The 19979-nt window shown below is 40.8% G+C and overlaps 1 protein-coding gene across 6 annotated transcripts in view; it reads left to right on the top strand.

Moving 5' to 3' along the window:
* The window catches only part of KIF13A (kinesin family member 13A), a 126278-nt gene that overhangs the window by 50096 nt on the left and 56203 nt on the right, over nucleotides 1-19979 (top strand). For all 6 annotated transcript variants that reach the window (XR_013947566.1, XM_080582712.1, XM_080582709.1 and 3 more), the window contains 2 exons: nucleotides 8767-8827; nucleotides 19818-19910. Coding sequence is in view for 5 of the 6 variants with exons in the window: in XM_080582709.1 (XP_080438835.1) it covers nucleotides 8767-8827; nucleotides 19818-19910 (154 nt within the window). In the remaining variant the exon portion in view is untranslated. The remainder of the gene's footprint in view (nucleotides 1-8766; nucleotides 8828-19817; nucleotides 19911-19979) is intronic.

The raw sequence follows: 19979 nt of genomic DNA, 5'->3' as shown, positions 1-19979 counted from the left end.
GCCGGCTTTGGCCATGCGTGGGCCACTCCATCACAGAGGCTTCCTGAGGTCACGGTGGCCACCGCTGCCTCGCCTTTGCTCCGGGCCCTATAAAACAGGCCCCCTGCAGCTGGCCCACCACTCGCTGAGCTTCTAGGCCCTCTGACAGCCAACTTGTGTGGCAGGAAGAAGAGACGAAGCAGCAAGGTGAGCGGCAGGCCTCCTCGGTACGAGAGGACAACAATGCAGTCCAAGGAAGCACCGAGAAGGAATGCACCTAACAAGAAGGAGACGTGTCGTGGGCAGAGGGATCGCGCCTGGAGCACAACTGACACCAGTGCTCGAGGGACCTCTGGCGTGCAGCCCACAGGAGCTTATTATAAGCAGTACCACTGGCACCGCAGCGACACGGGGAACAGGCCGGCCCCTCAGCCGTACAGTGACAGGGGGCCTGGGCCTTCCCAATGGCGCAACAGTGGCGTGGGGCGAAGGCAGGAGTGTCAGCCAGACAGCCGTGGGGAGCAGAGGCCAGCTTATCGTCCAGAACACAGTGTGGGACCCAGCCATGGCCGTAAACCAGACGGCTGTGTCGAACCCGTGCATGGAAATGAGCTGGACAGTGTCATGGGACCTAGGCATGGAAGTGGACGACCCTCTGGATCGGCAACCTGGCCTGAAAACATTCCAGATGGAAGGCATCCCGTGTGGCCAGTCCCGGGCAAGGACTGGCTTGTCCTTCTGCCAAACACCGTGGAGCCCATGGAGCTGAATCCACCAGAAGATGTGGAAGAAGCAATGGAAGTGGATCCACCTCGGCCAGAGCAGACTTGGGACTACCCTGACTTGGCTTTGCTCCCTGCCATCAGAGTGCACCAACAGTGTCGCAGGAGTGGCCAACGAGCTCAGTACTCGTCATGCAGGCTCCATCCCAAGCATTAGCTTGGAGCCAACAAACACCACGGACATCCCGCAGGGTCACCTGCAAGATGTCCCGGCAATAAAGAACTCTGTTGCCAATTCTCAGGGGTTACGTGAGTGCTTCTTTCCCATCCCCTAGCCCTTGTGCGAGAGGTGGCATCCCTTCTGCACAGAGCCTTGAGGAGGAGCACAAGAGAGGACCCAGCTCCCTTCAGTCTGCTGTGCTGGGGTGACAGGAGGAGTCCCCGAGGGCCACCATGCACCTTTACCATTTGTGAAAATAGACTGAGGGGTGAAAATCGTAGTGTGTAAGAGATTATAGCTGGCTAATTTCTTATATTAGGAGTGAGTTTCTATATCTGAATAATAGGTAACGATGGACATGGAGAAGGCTGAGGTACTCACCAACTTCTTTGCCTCCATCTTCACTGACAGACGGGCTTCCCAAGTCTTTCATTTCCCTGAACCCGTAAATGGAGGCTGGGGGAGCAAAGTCCTACCCACTCTAAATGAAGAGAAGGTTCGACCCCGCCTGGTGAATCTAAACAGGTACAAGTCTATGGGACCCAGTGACATGCATCCCAGGGTCCTGAGGGAACTGCCTGATGTGGTTGCCAAGCCTCTCTCCATCATAGATGAAAAGTCCTGGCAGTTGGGCGATGTCCCTGGTGAGTGGAAACATGGAAACATCATGGCCCTACTCTTCAACAATTAAAACAATTTGGAGACACTTCTCAGAAAGAGCAATGAGGCATTCGAACGGGTTGCCCAGGGAAGTGGTGGAGTCACCGTCCCTGGGGGTGTTCAAGGAAAGGTTGGACGTGGTGCTTAGGGACATGGTTTAGTGGGTGACATTGGTAGTAGGGTGATGGTTGGACCAGATGATCTTGGAGGTCTTTTCCAACCTTAATTTTTCTATGATTCTATGATTCTATATGGCTTAATCAGGCAAGCACTAATACTGGATATGATACTCCCTACCTGTAAGTAGTTCACATAGGTATACTTGCATGCATAAGCCCTTCAAAATATTAATTCTTGAATGCATTGATTAGGGGCTTTAATACAAATGACCGTTGCAGAATATTATTTTGGCTATTTAAAATGTGAATACCCCTTGGCTGTCTTTTCTGATTCTATGAGAATTTATGTGCTGTGTAGTAGTCAGACCCAATGGCTCTTCTGCTTCAAAATCTATCTCATTTTAAGTGACAGGTACAGATGAATTTGAGACAACTTTCCAGATTTTTCACTGACATGGCAATGTATTGACCAGCACCGTTGTTTGTTTTGCAGTGGAACCTCCTGTCATCCCGTTAGCAAAACAGTAACAAACAGCTGTCTGAAACTGCTGTAGGTCTTTGCTGAAGAAATCTGAGTCAAAGCCCTGCATCTTTTCCTTACTTAGCTTCCAAAAAAACATGAGAAAGGTCTTTTGCTTATTTTTTTAATAGTCATTAACGTTCAGAGCATTGTTCTTGCTAACCTAGAAATGACCTACATAACTCTTAACTAGGGTAATGTGCACACTTGCAATGGCTCTGAATACAGTAGTACAAGGATCTAGCACTTCCTGGCCAACTCTTTTTCACAACTCCCCATTGTTATGTTTGTGAATTAAAATTCTTGTAATGAATATGCAGTGAGTACATACTCCAATTCATATACTTAGTTTTACTCTGAACTCTCAATTGTGAAAGATCTGTACTTCATTACTCGTAGCTCTGTCTGTTACTTGACTGTTTCCATAGCCATAAAATAAAACTTTCAAGCTTTTTCCCAACTGTAGCACTGCTTAGATTGAAAATACCGTGCAATGTCAAACACTGTAATAATGGAGCTGGAAAAGAAAACAACACAACTGTTGATCTCTTAGCTCCACTCACAGTTTCTAGTGTAGAGGCTATTGCCCTGGCATGGCAGGTTCTTGGCGGGTTCCTTTTATCTAGCTGTTTCTTTTAGATGCTAAAATAAACTATGAGGTACACGATCTTGCAAAAACAGGATGATTTTAAGGCTTGTTTCTTAATTCCCTGCGTAACTTGAAAACGCAGAATAATTTTGGGTCTAGCTGTTAGACCTGGTAAATAGTTGTGCGAGCTTATGTCTGCTTGTGGTTGAACACCAACCAGTGCATTAACTGGTAGGTAGGTGTATGCTGTCTTTCATGGTTTTCCCATTTTGCTTACCTATTTAAAATACTTTAAGCTTCCTGGTACAGTGGCTATGGAATTGACATCAGAGTAATAGTAAATTAGAAATACTAGCCCATAGAGTCACAGAGATATTCTTAAAATGCTTAGAAGAATAATTGAAGGTTCATGAAATCTTACAGGAGATACAGGTAGCAATTTTAAATGTTGAGTTTCAAATAAAAAACACTTGGCCTTTTGTGTTAAACACTTGGCTTATGATGTTAAAACACCCAAATGGAATATATTTTCCAAAAATGTTTAATTCACAGGGGATGCCTGTAGTTTAAAAAGTTCTGTTTGTGTGTCACAGATTTCTCGTTGTTCAAATATGTTACGATAATCGTTTTGAAATAAGTTGATAAGGATTTTGACTTTTGCTTTTGAGCGTTCTCCCCAAAATTAAAAAGGCATTTTCAATGCCCAGGAATGCCCAGTTTGAGTATCAGCCATCGAGTATTTAGCATCAGCAGAACTTCTGATATCTTTGGTGTTCATATTGACAGGGGTTTTCTTACCTTCTTCAGAGAAATGGGTCTTAAGAAGTAAAAAATTAAGGAGTATGCAGAGTAATCATTTTTTTCTTATATCAAAAGAAAAAATACTACCCACTATATTTGTTTTGAAGGAAGAATAATCAGCGAAGACGGGAGGAGGAAGGGAGCATCTTCTTAGATGAGACTAACGGGATTTTTTATTCTTTGTCCTACCATAGGTTCTGTATACTGACCCCAGGTGAGTTTGTGTGCTCTTCTTAGCACTGCATGTCCTGCAGCTTCCTGCATTGGAGGACAGGAAAATAGAAGCTAGCATCTTTATTTAATTAAAAAAAAAAAAAAAGAAAATATGATTAAATAGGTCTCACTACTCAGTTAGGACTCTGCCCTACAGGCATTTCCCATAAAATGCTTTAGTTACGTATGTGCTGAAGAGCCATACTGGTTAGGAAGTTGCTCTTACAAGCCTTATTTCTTACTCTCCTAATCCTTGCATTTGGAATCTATTTTTCCAGAGGTCTGAGTTGTCCTGTAAATAGTTTTGGTTGGGTGCTTCCTTGAATTATCATTGCTTGGAATGTTCCAAGTTTCTATTCTGTCATTACTGATCCAAGTAATTTTTCAATTTTTGCCCACCTGTTTTAATGGAGAAGAGAGTTTTACTGCAGTTGCTATACACGTTATACAGGTATTGCATGCCCCAGCAGCTTCCACTTTTTTGCCTGACTTTTTTTTTTTTTTAAGTAATCTTGTTACTTTATTCTCTTAGAAGGCATTAACAATTTTCCAGAAAGGATTTTATAAATAGACTAAGTCTTTGCCTGGGCTTTTTATGTGCAATGTGAAAACATACTAAAATCCTATATTTACATTTGTTTTATTTTGAGACAGATTTTTTGCCTTCCTCTTTCATAACCATTCTGGAACTTCTTAGGATCAGTTTGACCATTTTTTTGTACCTTTTTAAAGGAATCCAGATAATTGCTTTTCTATGAGAAGTGGCTGTAAGGACATATTTTAGTTTAAGTCCCTTTACAAGATCAGTGTTTATGTTGAGTCATTGAATAATCATGATTCACTGCCTTAACTGAGGGGAAAATGTGTAGGACAACAGATTAAATTGGCCTACAGTAGTTCTGTATTGACCCTTTATGTCATTACACACGAGCATTTGTAGCTGGGTAACCTCTCTGAACTGGGTCGTGAGATCCACTGCAGATAATAGTTTGTTTCGAGGGGGACGAATAGGCATGTCAGATTTGGATCCTTACAATTAGGTTTTCATTTGCAATTTATCTGCTTGCAGTTTGATCATAGAGGGATTAGGTATTGTTACCCAGTCCCAGGAGGAAAATTTCCACAGAAGAAGAGGAACGGGAGAAGAGAGACACTGTTTCTTGGGCTGTAAAAGTTACAAAAACAGGTTAGAACATTCCTGTTGATGACTGGGGAGTTCTTCATGCTTAGATATGAAGCAAGATGAACAAATGCACAGAAGTCATTTGAAATGCACCCTATTTATGTGAAGTCTGAAGGTAAGGGAAAGTAAATGATGCATTTTGCTCACAGTTCAGTAGCAAAACTACATCTTTCACTAACAGCAGGGAACGTCCTGACTCATGAAGTTGTCTCTGTCTATTTATACTGCAGTAAATGACTCAGTCCTCCCTGTTAGATTATTGTTTTGGGGTGGGGTTTTTTGTTTTTCCTCTCTAGAAGGAAATTCCAGAACTCATTTCACTCTTGTGGACTAAGCATTGTCTCACTGTCAAGTCTTCTCTTAGACCTTGCATTTGGTATAGTTTGCATATAATTAGGAGAAAGAGAGGGAGCAGAGTTGCTGTGCTTACCTGAAATTTTATCCTGATATTTTATCCTGAAATACTTGCAGCAACAGACATTTCAGGAAGAGTTTGGTTACAGTATATCCGTAGGTTAGATTGTACAGTAATTCTGCAACAGCAGGGAATCCAAAAGGTTCTGCATTCCTGAAAGCCAAAAGGAAACGATCCATAACCATCTTCCACACTTCAGGGTTTGTTTCAGGATATTTTGCATTTCTGCTAATAGATCCCATGGCTCTTACTCTATATTGACCTGCATTGTTTGTCTCACTAAGGAGATCAGCTGTTGGTAGACTAGGCATGGGAAATCTCAGCCCAAGCAATGTTTTAATAAAGAAGTGGTTCCTTCCCGCCGCACTTGGGAACCCAAAAGAACACATACACGCAAACAGATTTTTTATCATTTGCTCATCCATAGTCAGTTTACCATGGTAAAATGTGGCAAATAGACGGCAACTTACGGTGTGCTTGGGCAATGTAAAACTGCCAAATGCCAATGCTAAATGTCTATACTGTAATTTTCTCAGATGTGCAGGAAGAGCAACTGCAATAAAATGACAGCGTGTATGTGTTTTTACAGGACACTGGTCTAGGTCCACAAGCGCACTGAACACAATATTGAATCTCATTCTGTTTCTCCCTAGCTGGAACCTTTGAGTGACATGCTAGCAAGTCTTTTTATTAAAGCAGGCATACCGATAGCTTGTCTAACAGAATTAGATTTTCTGTTTGTAGTTTTGTAGCTTTCTCTGCTGATCTGCAGTACTGTTCTTGTAGATTAGGCAGGTCACCTGATACTATTTATTTAGTCCTTAAGGCTCGGACACTGTCCTTCTTTGAGCATTAGAAGTCCAAGTCATGGTAAAACTTTTGTGCATCTTGTGTTGATGTCTGCTAAATAGTCATCTCACTGAGTTCTGCATGTTGAGTTCCTTTTGGTGCTGTTTTGTTAGGGTTGGCAGAAACTTCGGTCAGCCTTAGCTTAGTGGTCGCTGGCTGTGTCTTCAAGCCTAGAGGAAAGGAGACATCTTCCAGCCATGAAGACCTACTGTTATGAAAAGATCTTTGTCACAAACTGGGGGAATTTTCTTGATTTTTTATTCTCTCTGCATAAAGATCTGTTTACCAGAAAATATCTTTTTCCTCAGTAAGATTCTCTAGATGTTTGACAGGTTTATCCAGAATAAAACTTCACATTCGGCGATTTGAGCATGTTCAGTTCAATTTTAACTCCTTCTGTATTTAGACTTACTTCTCATAATATTAATTACAAAAGTTGTACTTGAAGAAATGTGAAGTATTTTGTTTGTTTGTTTGTTTTTAAACACCAGGACAGCAACTTTTAACATTTTTTTGCAGACTTGCTCTTTGATGTAGGCTAGAGCTAAAGTTAGTGATACGGTCCTGGAGAGGAAGCACATCCTCTATTTCTAAATAATGTTACTGCTCTTTTTTTCTTTCTTTTTATGGTACCCAACTAAGCATCCAAAAGATGGACCAAACTGTCATGATTTGTTCATACAAACTTACCTATTTTAAGAGATGGAGTGCACAGACTGAGTGCACTGGTTTGCTTGTGCTTATTCATGGTGTGACAACAGAGCTTAATATGTCAGTCTGCTGGCAACAAAGATCACCTTGTCTCCTGAAGTTCCTGGAAGAGGGAGTTAATTTCTAGACTAGGATAAGCTGGATACTTCCATACTTCCCTTGCTTTTAAAACAGCAAATGGGAGAACATGTGTGTTCTGGGTCTGGCTGGGATGGAGTTAACTGTCTTCACAGCAGCCCATATGGTGCTGTGGTTTAGATGGGTGACTCAGTGTTGATAGCACACCGGTGTTTTGGCTACTGCCAAGCGGTGCTTGCACAGCTCCCAGGCTTTCCCCATTTCTTCCTCTGCCCACAGCGAGGACGCTGGGGTGGACAAGAAGCTGGGAGGGGACACAGCCAGGACAGCTGATCCTGGGTGACCAAAGAGTTATCCCATACTGTATGGCATTCATGCTCAGCAATAAAAATGGAGCAGGGAGTGGTCTGCCAAAGTAGCTGTTGCTGGAAGACCGCCTGGGCATCAATCCGCTTGTGGGAGGTGGTGAGAGATTGCCTTTGCATTGCTTGCTGTGTTTTTTCTTTCCTTCACTTATTCAACAGGCTACCTTGACACAAGAGTTTTCACACATGTTCACTTCCCATTTTGTCCTCTGTCCTGCAGAAGGGAGGGGAGTGAGCAAGTGGCTGTGTGGGGCTCAGCTGCTGGCTGGCATCAACCCACCACCACGTTTCACAGTTCGCTTTCAGGCTGTTCAGCTGCTACAGCTAGTGACATAACGGAGTAACAGCCATTCTGTGTCGACAAGCACAGGAGCAGAACACGTTTTACCTTTCTGCTGTAGGCATGCTTTCCTCACCTGCTGTTACAATTGTGGAGTTCTTTACTGCAGGCATGTAGAAGCAGCATGCTGTTTACAGGTCCACAGGCTTGCTTCTGTGCCGCTACCAGTTTTCTCAAGTAAGATTCTTTTTCTTTCCCTTCATATCTGGTTCTTCAAATGCTGTGTTTTTCCCAGCTGAAACCAACAGATGTCCTTGAGCCTAATACCTCAGGTTTGCATTATATTTTGTTCGTTATCTCCCCACTTGGTGTCCTCTGCATTCAGATCAGGTGGTGCTATCTTTTGTACACAGCCTGAATGTGAACAATTAGTTGTTGAAAGCATGTGGCAACAGCCTTGTCTTTCTGTCTTCTTGTCCCCATCTTAGTGCACAACAACTGGGAGCAGCAGTTATAGAGTTTGACTTTACTGTGGAGCTCAGTGCTGGAATTAAATTATTATTAGTAGTAGTAGTAGTAGAGAAATAATAGCCTGGCCATGTGTAATAGCCTTACACAGGGCTGGCATTTACTCAGTATGTGGTATAGAGTCTGAAGAGGATTTTAGTAATGAAAATTTAAGTGGGGATAATTGTTACGTACTTTCACATAGGGACCCTAGTAAACCTGTCTCTCTTCCTTCTTTTCCATGTAGTATGTTGGATTCATGAACAGTAGGAAAACTTTTAAAACTGACTCACATATACTTTTTAAAACTATTTCATGCTATTATAATGCACGCTTTTTTTTTAAGCAGTGTGGATAATACAGGTAGAAAAAGTACAACTGCAACTCTTAAGATTTCCAAAAAGTATTCCTGCTGGTGAAGTCTTCTACAATTCTGATTCAGGATCTACAGAAACAATAGAGCCTGTCTGCAATTAAGCAGTTGTGGATTTATACTGCTTTGAGAGATGTCTTGTAGCCTGAATTTTTCATTTGTCTTTTTATGTGCTTCTACAGGTGTTTGCCTTTGATCACTGCTTCTGGTCCATGGATGAATCAAACACCACAAAATATGCAGGTAAGCTATTCTCTGTACGTTCAACAGTGTAAATAATTTGAGAACATATGAGAGCTTGATCTTTTGTCCTCTGGCTTTTTTTTTTTTTAATGCTATGTGCTGCGATGCTCGAGTGACTTCTTTGCAAAAGCACACCTTCCATTTTTACAGAGGTTTAGTCATGTGCGTGCAAGCTCGCTGGTTAATAAAGAATGCAAGCTTTAAGGTGCCCAGTACACTGCCTGGGAGGGGTGCTTTTCTTTACATATAAGCCCTAGTGCTCTTTTTTTCATCCCCTGCAAGAGCCTCTTGTGAGAATTCGTTCTGTCACTCAAGATGAAATTGCAGCTCTGTATCAGAAATTAATTCTGGCTAAAGCTAGTGATGAAAGTATGTGTTTTCCGTGCTCTCCATTCCTGTGCATGTATGCTCTGCTCAGACGGTGTGATTATTTCAGGCCTTTCCAGACATTCATATTCTGATTGTTCAGATCCCTGATGTTTTTGAGTGATCACCTTTGTGATACCTTCCTCCCAAAAGCTGGATATTCCGGACCAGATTATCATCCCAGTGGTTAATTTTCTCATAGCCGGATTAGTGTATTAATATTTTGTAATATAATTTATTCTCATAGTCACAGCCTTGAACACTAGGATTTCACGGTTGTGGTTCAAAGAAAGAAGAAAAATAGTACTTGGTTAAGATACTCACTATGAAATTTTGTGATCTGAAAGAAGTTTTGAAGGTTGATAGGGTTAATTAGCTCAAAGCTTGAGAACAGTGGTCTAATAAATAGTCATATACCTGTGTTTTAGAATAAATCTCTGACTGCTGTAGCCCTTGGTGTCAAATCCTGAACCTCAGGAGATGCACTTGAGCATAGATTACGTTGTATTCCTTGCTTGTCTGAGCAACATAGGTTTCCTGAAGAAAACAGTTCTGTTTTGGTTTGTCTCAGTGCCTGTGTTTGCACTCAACAGATGCACTGTGCAGTGCTCATAGTTCAGACTGGAAGATTCTTGGAGCATGCAACAGCTCTTTTTGTGTCTGCATGCCTAGATTTCCCTTTAAAGGAAGGAGGTAATGATACACACCCAGATCTTGGCTTGATGTGCCTCAAATGTGCAGGTGGGAGCTGCACCTCTTGGGTGCATCACAGTGTTAACCCGCTCCTAGAGAACTGAGACCAGAGGAACACCTCTAACCAGTTAAACTTGTTTCTGTCATGGTTTAAGCCATCTCCAGGTGAATTCAATGGGATTCCAGGTGAACCTATTTTTAATTTGAATCAAAACTGGATTTCTCTAACCTCTTTCAGAAGTTGTCATTGAATTCGTCTTGACTGAGAACTGAAGCTTTATTGTGTATATGCACATGAACTCCTTGTTGGACAGGAGCCTAGAATGCTGCTACTTCTCTTGTATTTTCTCACTGTCCACAAAGTTAGGTGGTTTCGGCCATTCAGATAATGTTCCTGTCCAAAAAAGAAAACAATTTTCCTTCTTTATTTCAGAAATATGATAAGAACGTGAGCTTTGAGACTTGCATACAAAAAACAATGCTTTCACTGTATTTTTGTATGGTCTTGAAGCTATCTCGTGACTTCCAGCCCTCGCGTTCTAGAACATAATGAATTTGGCAGAATATAAAAAATAAAAGCAAAAAAATCTGTTTCAGCCCTGTTACTGGGTTGTTGGCTTGTTCACTTGTTCTTACATGAATGGATACTATCTAGTACTACGGTAGTGCTTCTTGTTCTAGAGCCAACAAACCAAGTGCCAAAGTGGTGGGATTTTAGCTTTTATATGTCTGTAGTATTTAAGTCTCTTAAGTTTCTTTTATGCTTTGGCCTAAATTACTGTATTGAAGAAATACAATTGATTTTGGTCAGGGTTTTTAATAATTCCTCTGGCTGTGCTCATGGAACAAAGCCCCATTGCTCTAGGCACCTCAAATATACATGCTAGGTCCAGATACTGTACCAGAGACTGCTACAGAGCTAACAAGTTCAGGACTGTCAGACAGCTGGCAACCCAGATTTTTCAGACAAACTCAAATTCTTGGTTGGGCACTGGACTACAGAAGGGGTGATGATCCGGAAGCTGAGCAGATGCATGGGATACTTCCTGCCTGGCTTAGTTCTGTATGGATGAGTGAGTTTACTGTCATTGGCAAGAGCAGTGATTAGTTGCACAATTAACAAGAAACATGTCCAAAGCTTGAAATAGCTAAGTCTGGAGTACTTGTAAATGTGCATAGCATATGAGCTTTAAGCTTAACTGAAATTGAGATAAAAAGGTATTTGAGTCAAATTTAATGGCTTGAAAACACCTTTAATCTGCACCACACAAATACAGTGGAAGATGTGACAGTGAAAGGTTTAACAAGAAATTCTCAAGTACGAATCATCACTTCATGTGCAAAACTAAGGCATATTTGTTTTGCATTATGTTGAACAGATATTGTTATGTATATTATTCTACATGAAAGATTTGGTTGATTGACACGTGAGATACCAAAGCCCCCACCCAGAGTGGTGTGCACCACAGACAACGTATGTCTGAATTCTGTGTTGGCGTGTAGATACCTCTTTTCTTTTTTTCTTTTTTTTTTTTTCCTGTCAACAACAACAAAACTTGTACTTTCCTGAAAATGCACGTTTCTTACAGGATCCTTAAAGCTATCACACATAAGTATGGGCTGGTTTTGTTTTTCACGTTGCTGATTGATCTACAGTATTAACAGCACTTACTATTATTGTTTGCACATGAGAAAGATTCTTATTTGGGAAAACTTAACACTGTGGGCAATTGGTAATATTTCTCAGGGTCTGGGAGAACAGGACTGACCCTGAGATGGGATCAGTCATCTTTTTCTCTTACCCTAAATTCCTTCTGAGACATGTGCATCTTTTTGTCTGGAGCTCAGGCTTATTTTGTTGTATTAACTTTCTTTGGGAACTCATCTTCAGGAAGGTATGAGGGATCTTATTCAAGTTTGAAACTTCTATTTCCAGCATTTAAAGATATGGGGGTTGTTGCTGTGAAGACCTAATGTCATGTATTTAGGACCTAACTTGTATTCCAGTAATTCTACATGGACAAAGATTAAACTGTCTTTTTTTTTTTCCTTCTTTTTAATGGTCACAGTTGTGGTTGTTAGCAGCTGTGGTGGTTTTATCCTGATGGGCAGCTGAACTCCACCACAACCACTCTCAGTTCCCCTCCTCAAAGGAAAAGGAAAAGAAAATGAGATGGAAAGGGCTCAAGGGTTGAGATAAGGACAGGGAAATCACTCAATAATTATCATCATGCAAAACAGACTCAGTCTAGGGAGATTAAAGAAATTTATTGCCTATTACTAACAAACTGGAGAAGTGAGAAACAAAGAAAGCAAACTAAGAACACCTTCCCCTCATCCACCCTCTTCCGTGAGGTCCCCCCCACGGGATGCCGTCCTTCCCGAACTGAGCCTGCGGGGGCTGCCCACAGGCAGCAGCTCTTCAAGACCTGCTCCCACACGGCTCCGTACCACGGGGTCCATCCCCCAGGAGCAAACTGCTCCAGCACGGGTCCCCCACGGGCGGCAGCTCCCCCCAGACCCCCTGCTCCTGCGTGGGCTCCTCTCCACGGGCTGCAGCTCCGGCCCGGGGCCTGCTCCTGCGGGGGCTCTCCATGGGCTGCAGCCTCCTCCAGGCCACATCCACCTGCTCCACCGGGGGCTCCTCCACGGGCTGCAGCGTGGAGATCTGCTCCGTGTGGGACCCATGGGCTGCGGGGGGACAGCCTGCTCCACCAGGGGCCTCTCCACAGGCCTCAGGGGAACTGCTGCTGCCTGCCTGGAGCACCTCCTGCCCTCCTGCTGCAAGGTTTCAGATAGTGCAAGAGATAGAGGTTCTGTAACAGCTTGATATCCCAGCTTGGATATTGTTCGATGTAGAACCCCATTCACCTTTCATTAAGGGTTGGTTAATATTTTTTTTTTTGGGCTCTTCTTTTTTTTTGGCTTCAGCTTTTGTCTGGATCTTTCTCTTCTCAGTGACATTCTCTTCTGACTTTTAATATTGAAAATGAAGCATTTGTAATCTACATTGAAGTAGGGTTGTTGTTCATTTTTTTTAACCTAACCAAATAGCAGGCAGTGGGATGATTACTGTTGATACTGATAATGTGTGTTTCTGAGCAATTTGTGGCTGCGTGGTTCCAAGTAAGGAACAGTTACAGAACTGAGTTCATGCTGATCACTATATGCTACTTACTGGGCCTTTTTTTTTTTTTTTTGACAATTTAATTCTGAAGGGAGTAGCTGGGAGTTTGGTGAGTGTGTGAACCTCTTACCTGAAAGTTAAAAAACAAAAATGAGTCAATGAAGTAGATTATAAGGAGGAAGGGGAATTTGGTTTTAGTATAGAATGATTTTTACTTGATCTGGAAAAGAGATGACCTTTGCCTTCCAGGCTGTATGAAAGGTGTTTTGAGAGTAAGGAAAATAGCTTCTTATTGCCATTTGTTTCTTGACTTGAATGGGCCAAGAGTCAGTTCCTGGATAAGAACACACCTGCTTGCCTTGAAAAGCTCATAGAAACAAATAACAGCGAGACATTTTGGTGAAGGGAAGCACATTGAGAAAATCTCAGAGATGGGAACAAAGAATTCTTTTTACAAGCCTAGACAACAGTGAGAGCCTATTGAAGTCTGTAATGAAGTGGATTTTTGAAAAGAAGGAAAAAAACCCTTCAGCTTGGGAAAGATTCAAAAGATGGTGTAAATAACTACAGTAACACTTAGACAGGTCCATTACAAGGACCCCACTCTGTATCAACTTGTCCATAAAGTTTTCTTAAACTTCCTAATCTGCATCACATTTGGCCTGAAATCTCAGATCTGTGTTTCTGCAGGCTGCATTGTCCTGAGAGGCTAAACACCTGACTTCAGGCTAAGCTTTAATTTTATTTGAAATACATATGCTGATTACTGCTCTTCCAGCAGCTGTTTTAAAAGGAGACAAACCACACAATTGGCTTAAAGAATTGTAGTCTCCTACTCTCATGAGTGATTGTTAGTTGTGGATTTTGAGCAGACAGGAATGTCTGTCTGTCTGCACTTCTAGCTTACCCATTTAAGCTGTTAAGTAGGAGAATATACTTGAAATCTACCCCTTTCTTACCATTCCCTTGACTTTTTTTTGGAGGAGGCTGCTACATAGCATGTAGGCCTTGATTTTGGGTCACGCAGCTGACATCTGACTAGTACATTTTTGGGGAAACCTAGTTACATGGTACGGGTTTAGCATGATAGGTCAGGCAATTAAAAAAATGTAGACATTGTGGCACTTAATTGGAAGCACTTGAGACCCTTTTCTGAATCCAGGGCTTTGAAGACTAAAGACTGCAGTGCTTTGTCAATATTACAGTTAGGCTGCAGGAGTTAGACTATACCAACTGTTGTGCTTTTATGTTCTTGTTAAGATCAACCATAGTCATCTTTCTTCCAATATTAGATTCTTTAAAAAACTATTATCTAGCAGAGCTTTTAATTATTCTAGTCTTTGCAAATAAAGTTTTATTTTAACTACTATATCAAGGAACTAATTGCAATTGTGTATTAAAATGTTCCAATTTAGAGATTAAGCCATAGAGAGACATGGACCAGCTTGAATATTCAGTGTTGTATATAACAAGTTGTTATTTGGTTCCAGTTATTTTCCCTGTATACGTGAGTCGAGGGGTTCAGGAACGGCAGTGAGGTGTCCTAACATTGCAGTCAGAACCTGGCTGAACGAATCTATGCTAACTTGAGGAGAGGCCCGAGACAGATCTCGAGTTCAGATTGGCAAGCTGCTGAGAACAGGAAATACTGGACATCTAAAAACCAGACACTGAAACTAAGTTTTATTTCAGTACATCTTGATTGTAAGTTAGTCGGTAAAACAGTGGCTCTTAGCAAAGGCTATAAATATTAATGGCCTTTTTTTAAAGGAGACTTTGTTGTCTTCTCTTTCCTCTCCTCTGTCTGGTTATCAGTCACCAGTCTGGTGATCTGAAAATCACAGAACCATAGAATCATTCAGGTTGGAAAAGGCCTCCAAGATCATCTAGCCCAACCTTTAACCTAGTAATGACAAGTCCACTGCTAAACCATGCTACCAAGTTCTACATTTGCACGTTTCTTGAAGACCTCCAAGGATGCTGACTCAGCTGCTCCCCAGGCAGTCTATTCCAATGCCACAGAACCATTTCAGTAAAGAATTTTCTCCTAATATCCAACCTAAGCCTCCCCTGGCACAACTTGAGGCCATTTCCATTTCATGCATATATAAGGATGTGTGCATTTAATTTGTAAAAGTGATTGTCTTCATTTTGCAGATCGTGAGAATGTGTTCTAGGGTTCTTCTGCAATGTGTAGGCTTCCTTAGGAAAGTTGTCAAATTGGATCTCCCGGTCAGGGCTTCAGGAAACTGGATGAGTAGATTTATTTGGAGGAAGAAAAGGGGGAAGAGCATAGAGATACAAGAGAGAAAATACTTAAATATCTCATTCTGGAAATGATGTACTGTTGTAGTATTCTTGCACGTCAGGATGTTTATTTGTCTTTCTATTTTCAGGGACTTTATATCTTACATATTTTCCTAATGTAATTTTTCTAATAGTTCATTCTCATTCAGAGATCCCAGCTAAGAGATTTTCACACAGCTCTGCAATTAGATAGTGTTAGGGTTTTAGTTTAGAATTATTAGTGATTTAATAGCTACTGTTAGCATGGACACGCCATATTTTGCTGTTTTCACTTTGTTTTATAATTTTACCATTGAAATACCCATCCATTTCAACAGGTAGAGAAGATGTGAAAAAGTTTTGTAGCTTCAGTGTGATATCCTGAATGGCCATGGTGCATAGTAATAGCACACACATGGCACTGGAAAGTTCCAAGAACTGAGTATGTTAAAATGTAGTTCTCAGAAGATGAGTTTCCTTTAGCCTTCAGGTAGGTCAAAGATACCGTCTAGGCTGTTGAAATCTTCCAAAGCTTTAGTATGGTCAGTGCTAAGAAAGGAATGTTGGTTGTCTTGGTTTTTGGGTCTGTAGGACAGTGGCAGTGTGTGACAGAGTACTGAGCGTATGAAAAGGCTCAGTCCTGAGAGCTAATGAAAAGGTTCTTGAGTGAGTCTCCTGCTGGAAGGGGCCTTTTAAGAGACTGAGAGTTACTTCTTTGATCTTTCTTAGATTTTGTTTTACTGTTGGCACCAGGCTTGTAGTTGCACTTGTTGAAATGCACAGATAAAGTCTTGAAGCTATGAAGACAGTTATAGCTGTCTGGTGAAAGGGAAGAAGGCTTCCGCATTGTCTTGACATTGCTTTCCAGTACATCCACCAGTGTTTATCAGGTTTTGATTAATGAGGCATACCTCCAAGGGTGTTGATAGCATTTCCCATCTTGCAGTGTTGGCAGCACTGCCAAATGTGCTGCAACGAGTTACAGAGCATACAGCGACATGGTCTGAACATTTTCTTACTGCGTGATTTCAGTTCAACAGTCTTGCTCTTTAAATTAAAGGAAGCATTTTCTCTTGAAGCAAGATTATTTAGGCTGTGGTCTGTGAGCAGAGCTCACCAGACTGTGCTTCCCTGTCCTCTAAGGAAAGGGCAGACGGGAGATCCTGCCCTGTGAGAACTGGCAGCTCATACACCCGCCCCAGGCTTCCAGTGAGTCTTGGCTGTGCTTTCCCCAGCCTAGTGGCATGTGTGTCAGACACCTACGACTTGCCCGTGTTTTGCACAGAAGATGGGAGAGGAGATGAGTTTCGACATCTGGTCTCGGTTGCCTCCATAAGAGTCTATGTGATCTTACCCGGCTGGAAGGTTGGGCAGCCCTATCTAAAAGACAATAGAAGTCGGTGTAAGGGAAATCTGGTAACTAAATAGCAGGGGTGAACAAAAGGACGTTTTTCTGTTTTGACAAAATTAAATTAGGATTGAGTTAAAACCCCTGCTCTCTTTTTTAAGCACTAGGTATCTGTGGAAGAAAAATTTTGTAAATTAGCAGAAATATTAATTGCTGTAGTGTAAGATTATTTAGGAAAACCACAATCAGTAGTGTAGACAACAGAACTGCATTATTTCTTTTAACCTTAAGTGTATATAGACATAATTCTGTATAATAAAAATTTTGTAATCAATCAAAAGGTGATGTTTCATGATGAAAATATCTCCACATCTCATGGATGATATGCTCTTGCCCTCAACAGTGCACTGCATTAACAGAAGAATAAAATACTTGTAATACCTGTAATTGAAGTTTAAATTCTTCTTTTCTGTGAGTTCATTTAGAACCAAATTTTATTTTATCCCATGGTAGTTTGACAGGTTACTCTAAACATCACTCTTGAACAGCCTATTTGTCTATGTTTGTGTTGCTGAGCTCATAAAAATCTTTTTTGCAAAAAAATATCCAGCATTATCTGTGTTATTTAAACTGCCTTCCTCTTGTGGTATTTAGCAGTAGAAGATTCTGTAGGTCATCTCATGGTTAATGATGACCATCCACAGTTTTGTAACATTTCGGTATCAATTTTTTTCTTGGGAAACATGGAGGAGGTTGTGTTTTATTGCTGGTCAACAGTGGGCAATATGTTTTTTATCCTCTTCTGACAAGTGGTTTTATTCTACACTCACAAACATTGCAGAATATATGATATTTTTTCTTTTGTGGAATAGTGTTTGAATAGAAAACACTCATAAAAGGATCAGTGTCCCCATCTTTTCAACGTACTGAAGTGTCCTCATCTCTTTTACACATTCATCTATACAATTGAAAAACTTCTTCCTCTAAGTAACTGTTAAGAAAGAAAAACAAGCTTTGTTTTAAAACTCCAGTCCTTTTTTGTTGGATCATGTCACCAAAATTGTTGTGAATTTAAGTTAGACGTTAGAGATGTGGTGAGCTAGAAAATGGATGTTGGCCATCACACTTTGCTAGGCAGAAGGGAAAAATGTAAAAAAAAAAAAAATATCAAAAAAAACCCCACACACAATTAGGAAAAAAGATTTGACTGGAACCATGAAATACCAAACACAGTGTTTTCAAAGTAAACTGGTGCCACCGCTTGACAGGACTGGTGCTTAGGGACATGTTTTAGTGGGTGACATTGGTAGTAGGGTGATGGTTGGACCAGATGATCTTGGAGGTCTTTTCCAACCTTAGTGATTCTATGGTTCTATGCTATATGCTTTTATTCTCTTAATAATTTTACTCAACATCCATCTTTACTTGATTTTGCATTCTTGCTCAGCAAGACAGTAAGTGGCTCCTTGCCTCTTTGATTTCCTAACTTCAAAACATACCCTCAGGAGTTGGTTGGAAGGCATATTTTTATGTATTATACCCTCTTATTATACACTTCCACTGATATGTTTTCTTCATTCATTCTTCAGTAGTTTGTTAATGTTCTCTACATTGTTGTCAAACAGTCCTCTGTCAAAGTATATATATTATAAAATGACTGAACAGTCATAAGTTGAATGAGAAGTGAATGAATGTGCAGGGAAGGAGATGCAATTATTCCAGAGTACAGCAGGTTCTCCTCTATTTTGAATTCCTCTATTCAGTGTTTCTGAAGTTACTCTGGGCAGTGTTAATCCAAGGAGCAGTAGTAACCCTTTGGAATTTTAGAAATCCAATTGGAAAGGTATACATGGACCATTTTATATGGCATTGTTGTCCTAATTTTTCCTTTACAGCAAAAGAGAATTTAGGTTAGAAGTAATAGAGACTTCTTAATCTTATTTACATTAGTGTAAACCATTCTACAAACAGTCATTCCACAGGTTGTTCTGCAGGCATTCTGTGGCCTACCAATTACTCAAGGATCATAGAGAATAAATATTCTCAAGCAACATATAAATGTGCAGCTAGATTATTATTTTTTTTTATGCAACAAGGTCCTGTTTTGAGAGCTATAGAAGTCACCATTGCATCCAACGTACAATTTCTTGTAACTGATAAACAGACAACTGCTAAAACTAAATTAACGGAGAAGTGTGGCTGTTCACCACTGTTCAGAAAGTCACCAGGCAGTGTATGTAAGTTTAAAACCAAACACCAGAACATATATAAAAATGCTGTCCTTACTTCAGTTCTTCTTCCTTTGGATGTATGTACAGATGGTGCAATTCTCAGATCGGAACTCAAACCAAACAACCCATTGATCCTGTTTGTGATGTACAAATTCTGAGCTTCCTTATTAAAAAGGAAAAACAACAACAACAAACCAACCCAAAACAACAGCAACAAAAAACGCTACTCCTCTTCTATCTCCCACGTCTAAAAGATAGAAGCACATCTATGATCTGCCTGGCATAGAGAGATGATTTTCAGACTATGAATTCTGCAGCTGATGTTTCAAACTATGGACTTGCCAGTATACGTCCTCAGATAGATCTGCTTAAGTCTCTCAAACTCATAATGTGCTTTTCCTGCCTCGATGTCTTCAGAATGTTTCTGCCTGGATTCCAGCATCCCCTTGATGTGGGGTGGATAACAGTGGTTTATAGTGAAACTTGAGGCCACTTCCCGAGAGAACAATCAGTACTATTTCTAGCATTGCATTTGTTATATGCCTAATATTCTAGTTCAGTGATGTATTTGTTGCAATTCTGTTACAGAGCCCTTTGATATAGTTTGTGATTAAAGAATGCATGCTGATTGCAAAGTTTACACTTAAAATAATACAAAGTTTGTTATCTAAGTCATTTTCTAAGCATTCAGCGTATATGACTCCTTTGAAAAAGTGTTCCCTTCACATGAAAATGAGCAGTATATTTAAACACAGAGGTAGCTGTTGCACTAGTTTCAGACAACAGTTTTGAACTTTATTCACTCAGTTATATATGAAATCATTTGTTCCTTAATACGCACAATAGTAAAGATTATCTCAAAACCTTTTTTTCTTGCTTTCCATAAAGTTTAATCTGTCATTTTGTGTAAAATAAACTTACAAAATAATTATTTTTTAGGTCAGGAAGTGGTGTTCAAGTGCCTTGGAGAAGGAATTCTTGAAAAGGCCTTTCAGGGATATAATGCTTGTATTTTTGCCTATGGACAGACAGGTAAGAGTCACTTGTGCTGAAGAAAGGGAATACTTCTTGTGCACATGTATGAAGTAGGAAGAGCACAAC

Source organism: Anser brachyrhynchus, assembly GCF_964034855.1.
Source record: "Anser brachyrhynchus genome assembly, chromosome: 2".
Taxonomy (NCBI): domain Eukaryota; kingdom Metazoa; phylum Chordata; class Aves; order Anseriformes; family Anatidae; genus Anser; species Anser brachyrhynchus.
The sequence above is the reverse complement of the archived record's forward strand: the minus strand, read 5'-3'. Positions and strand labels throughout refer to the sequence as shown.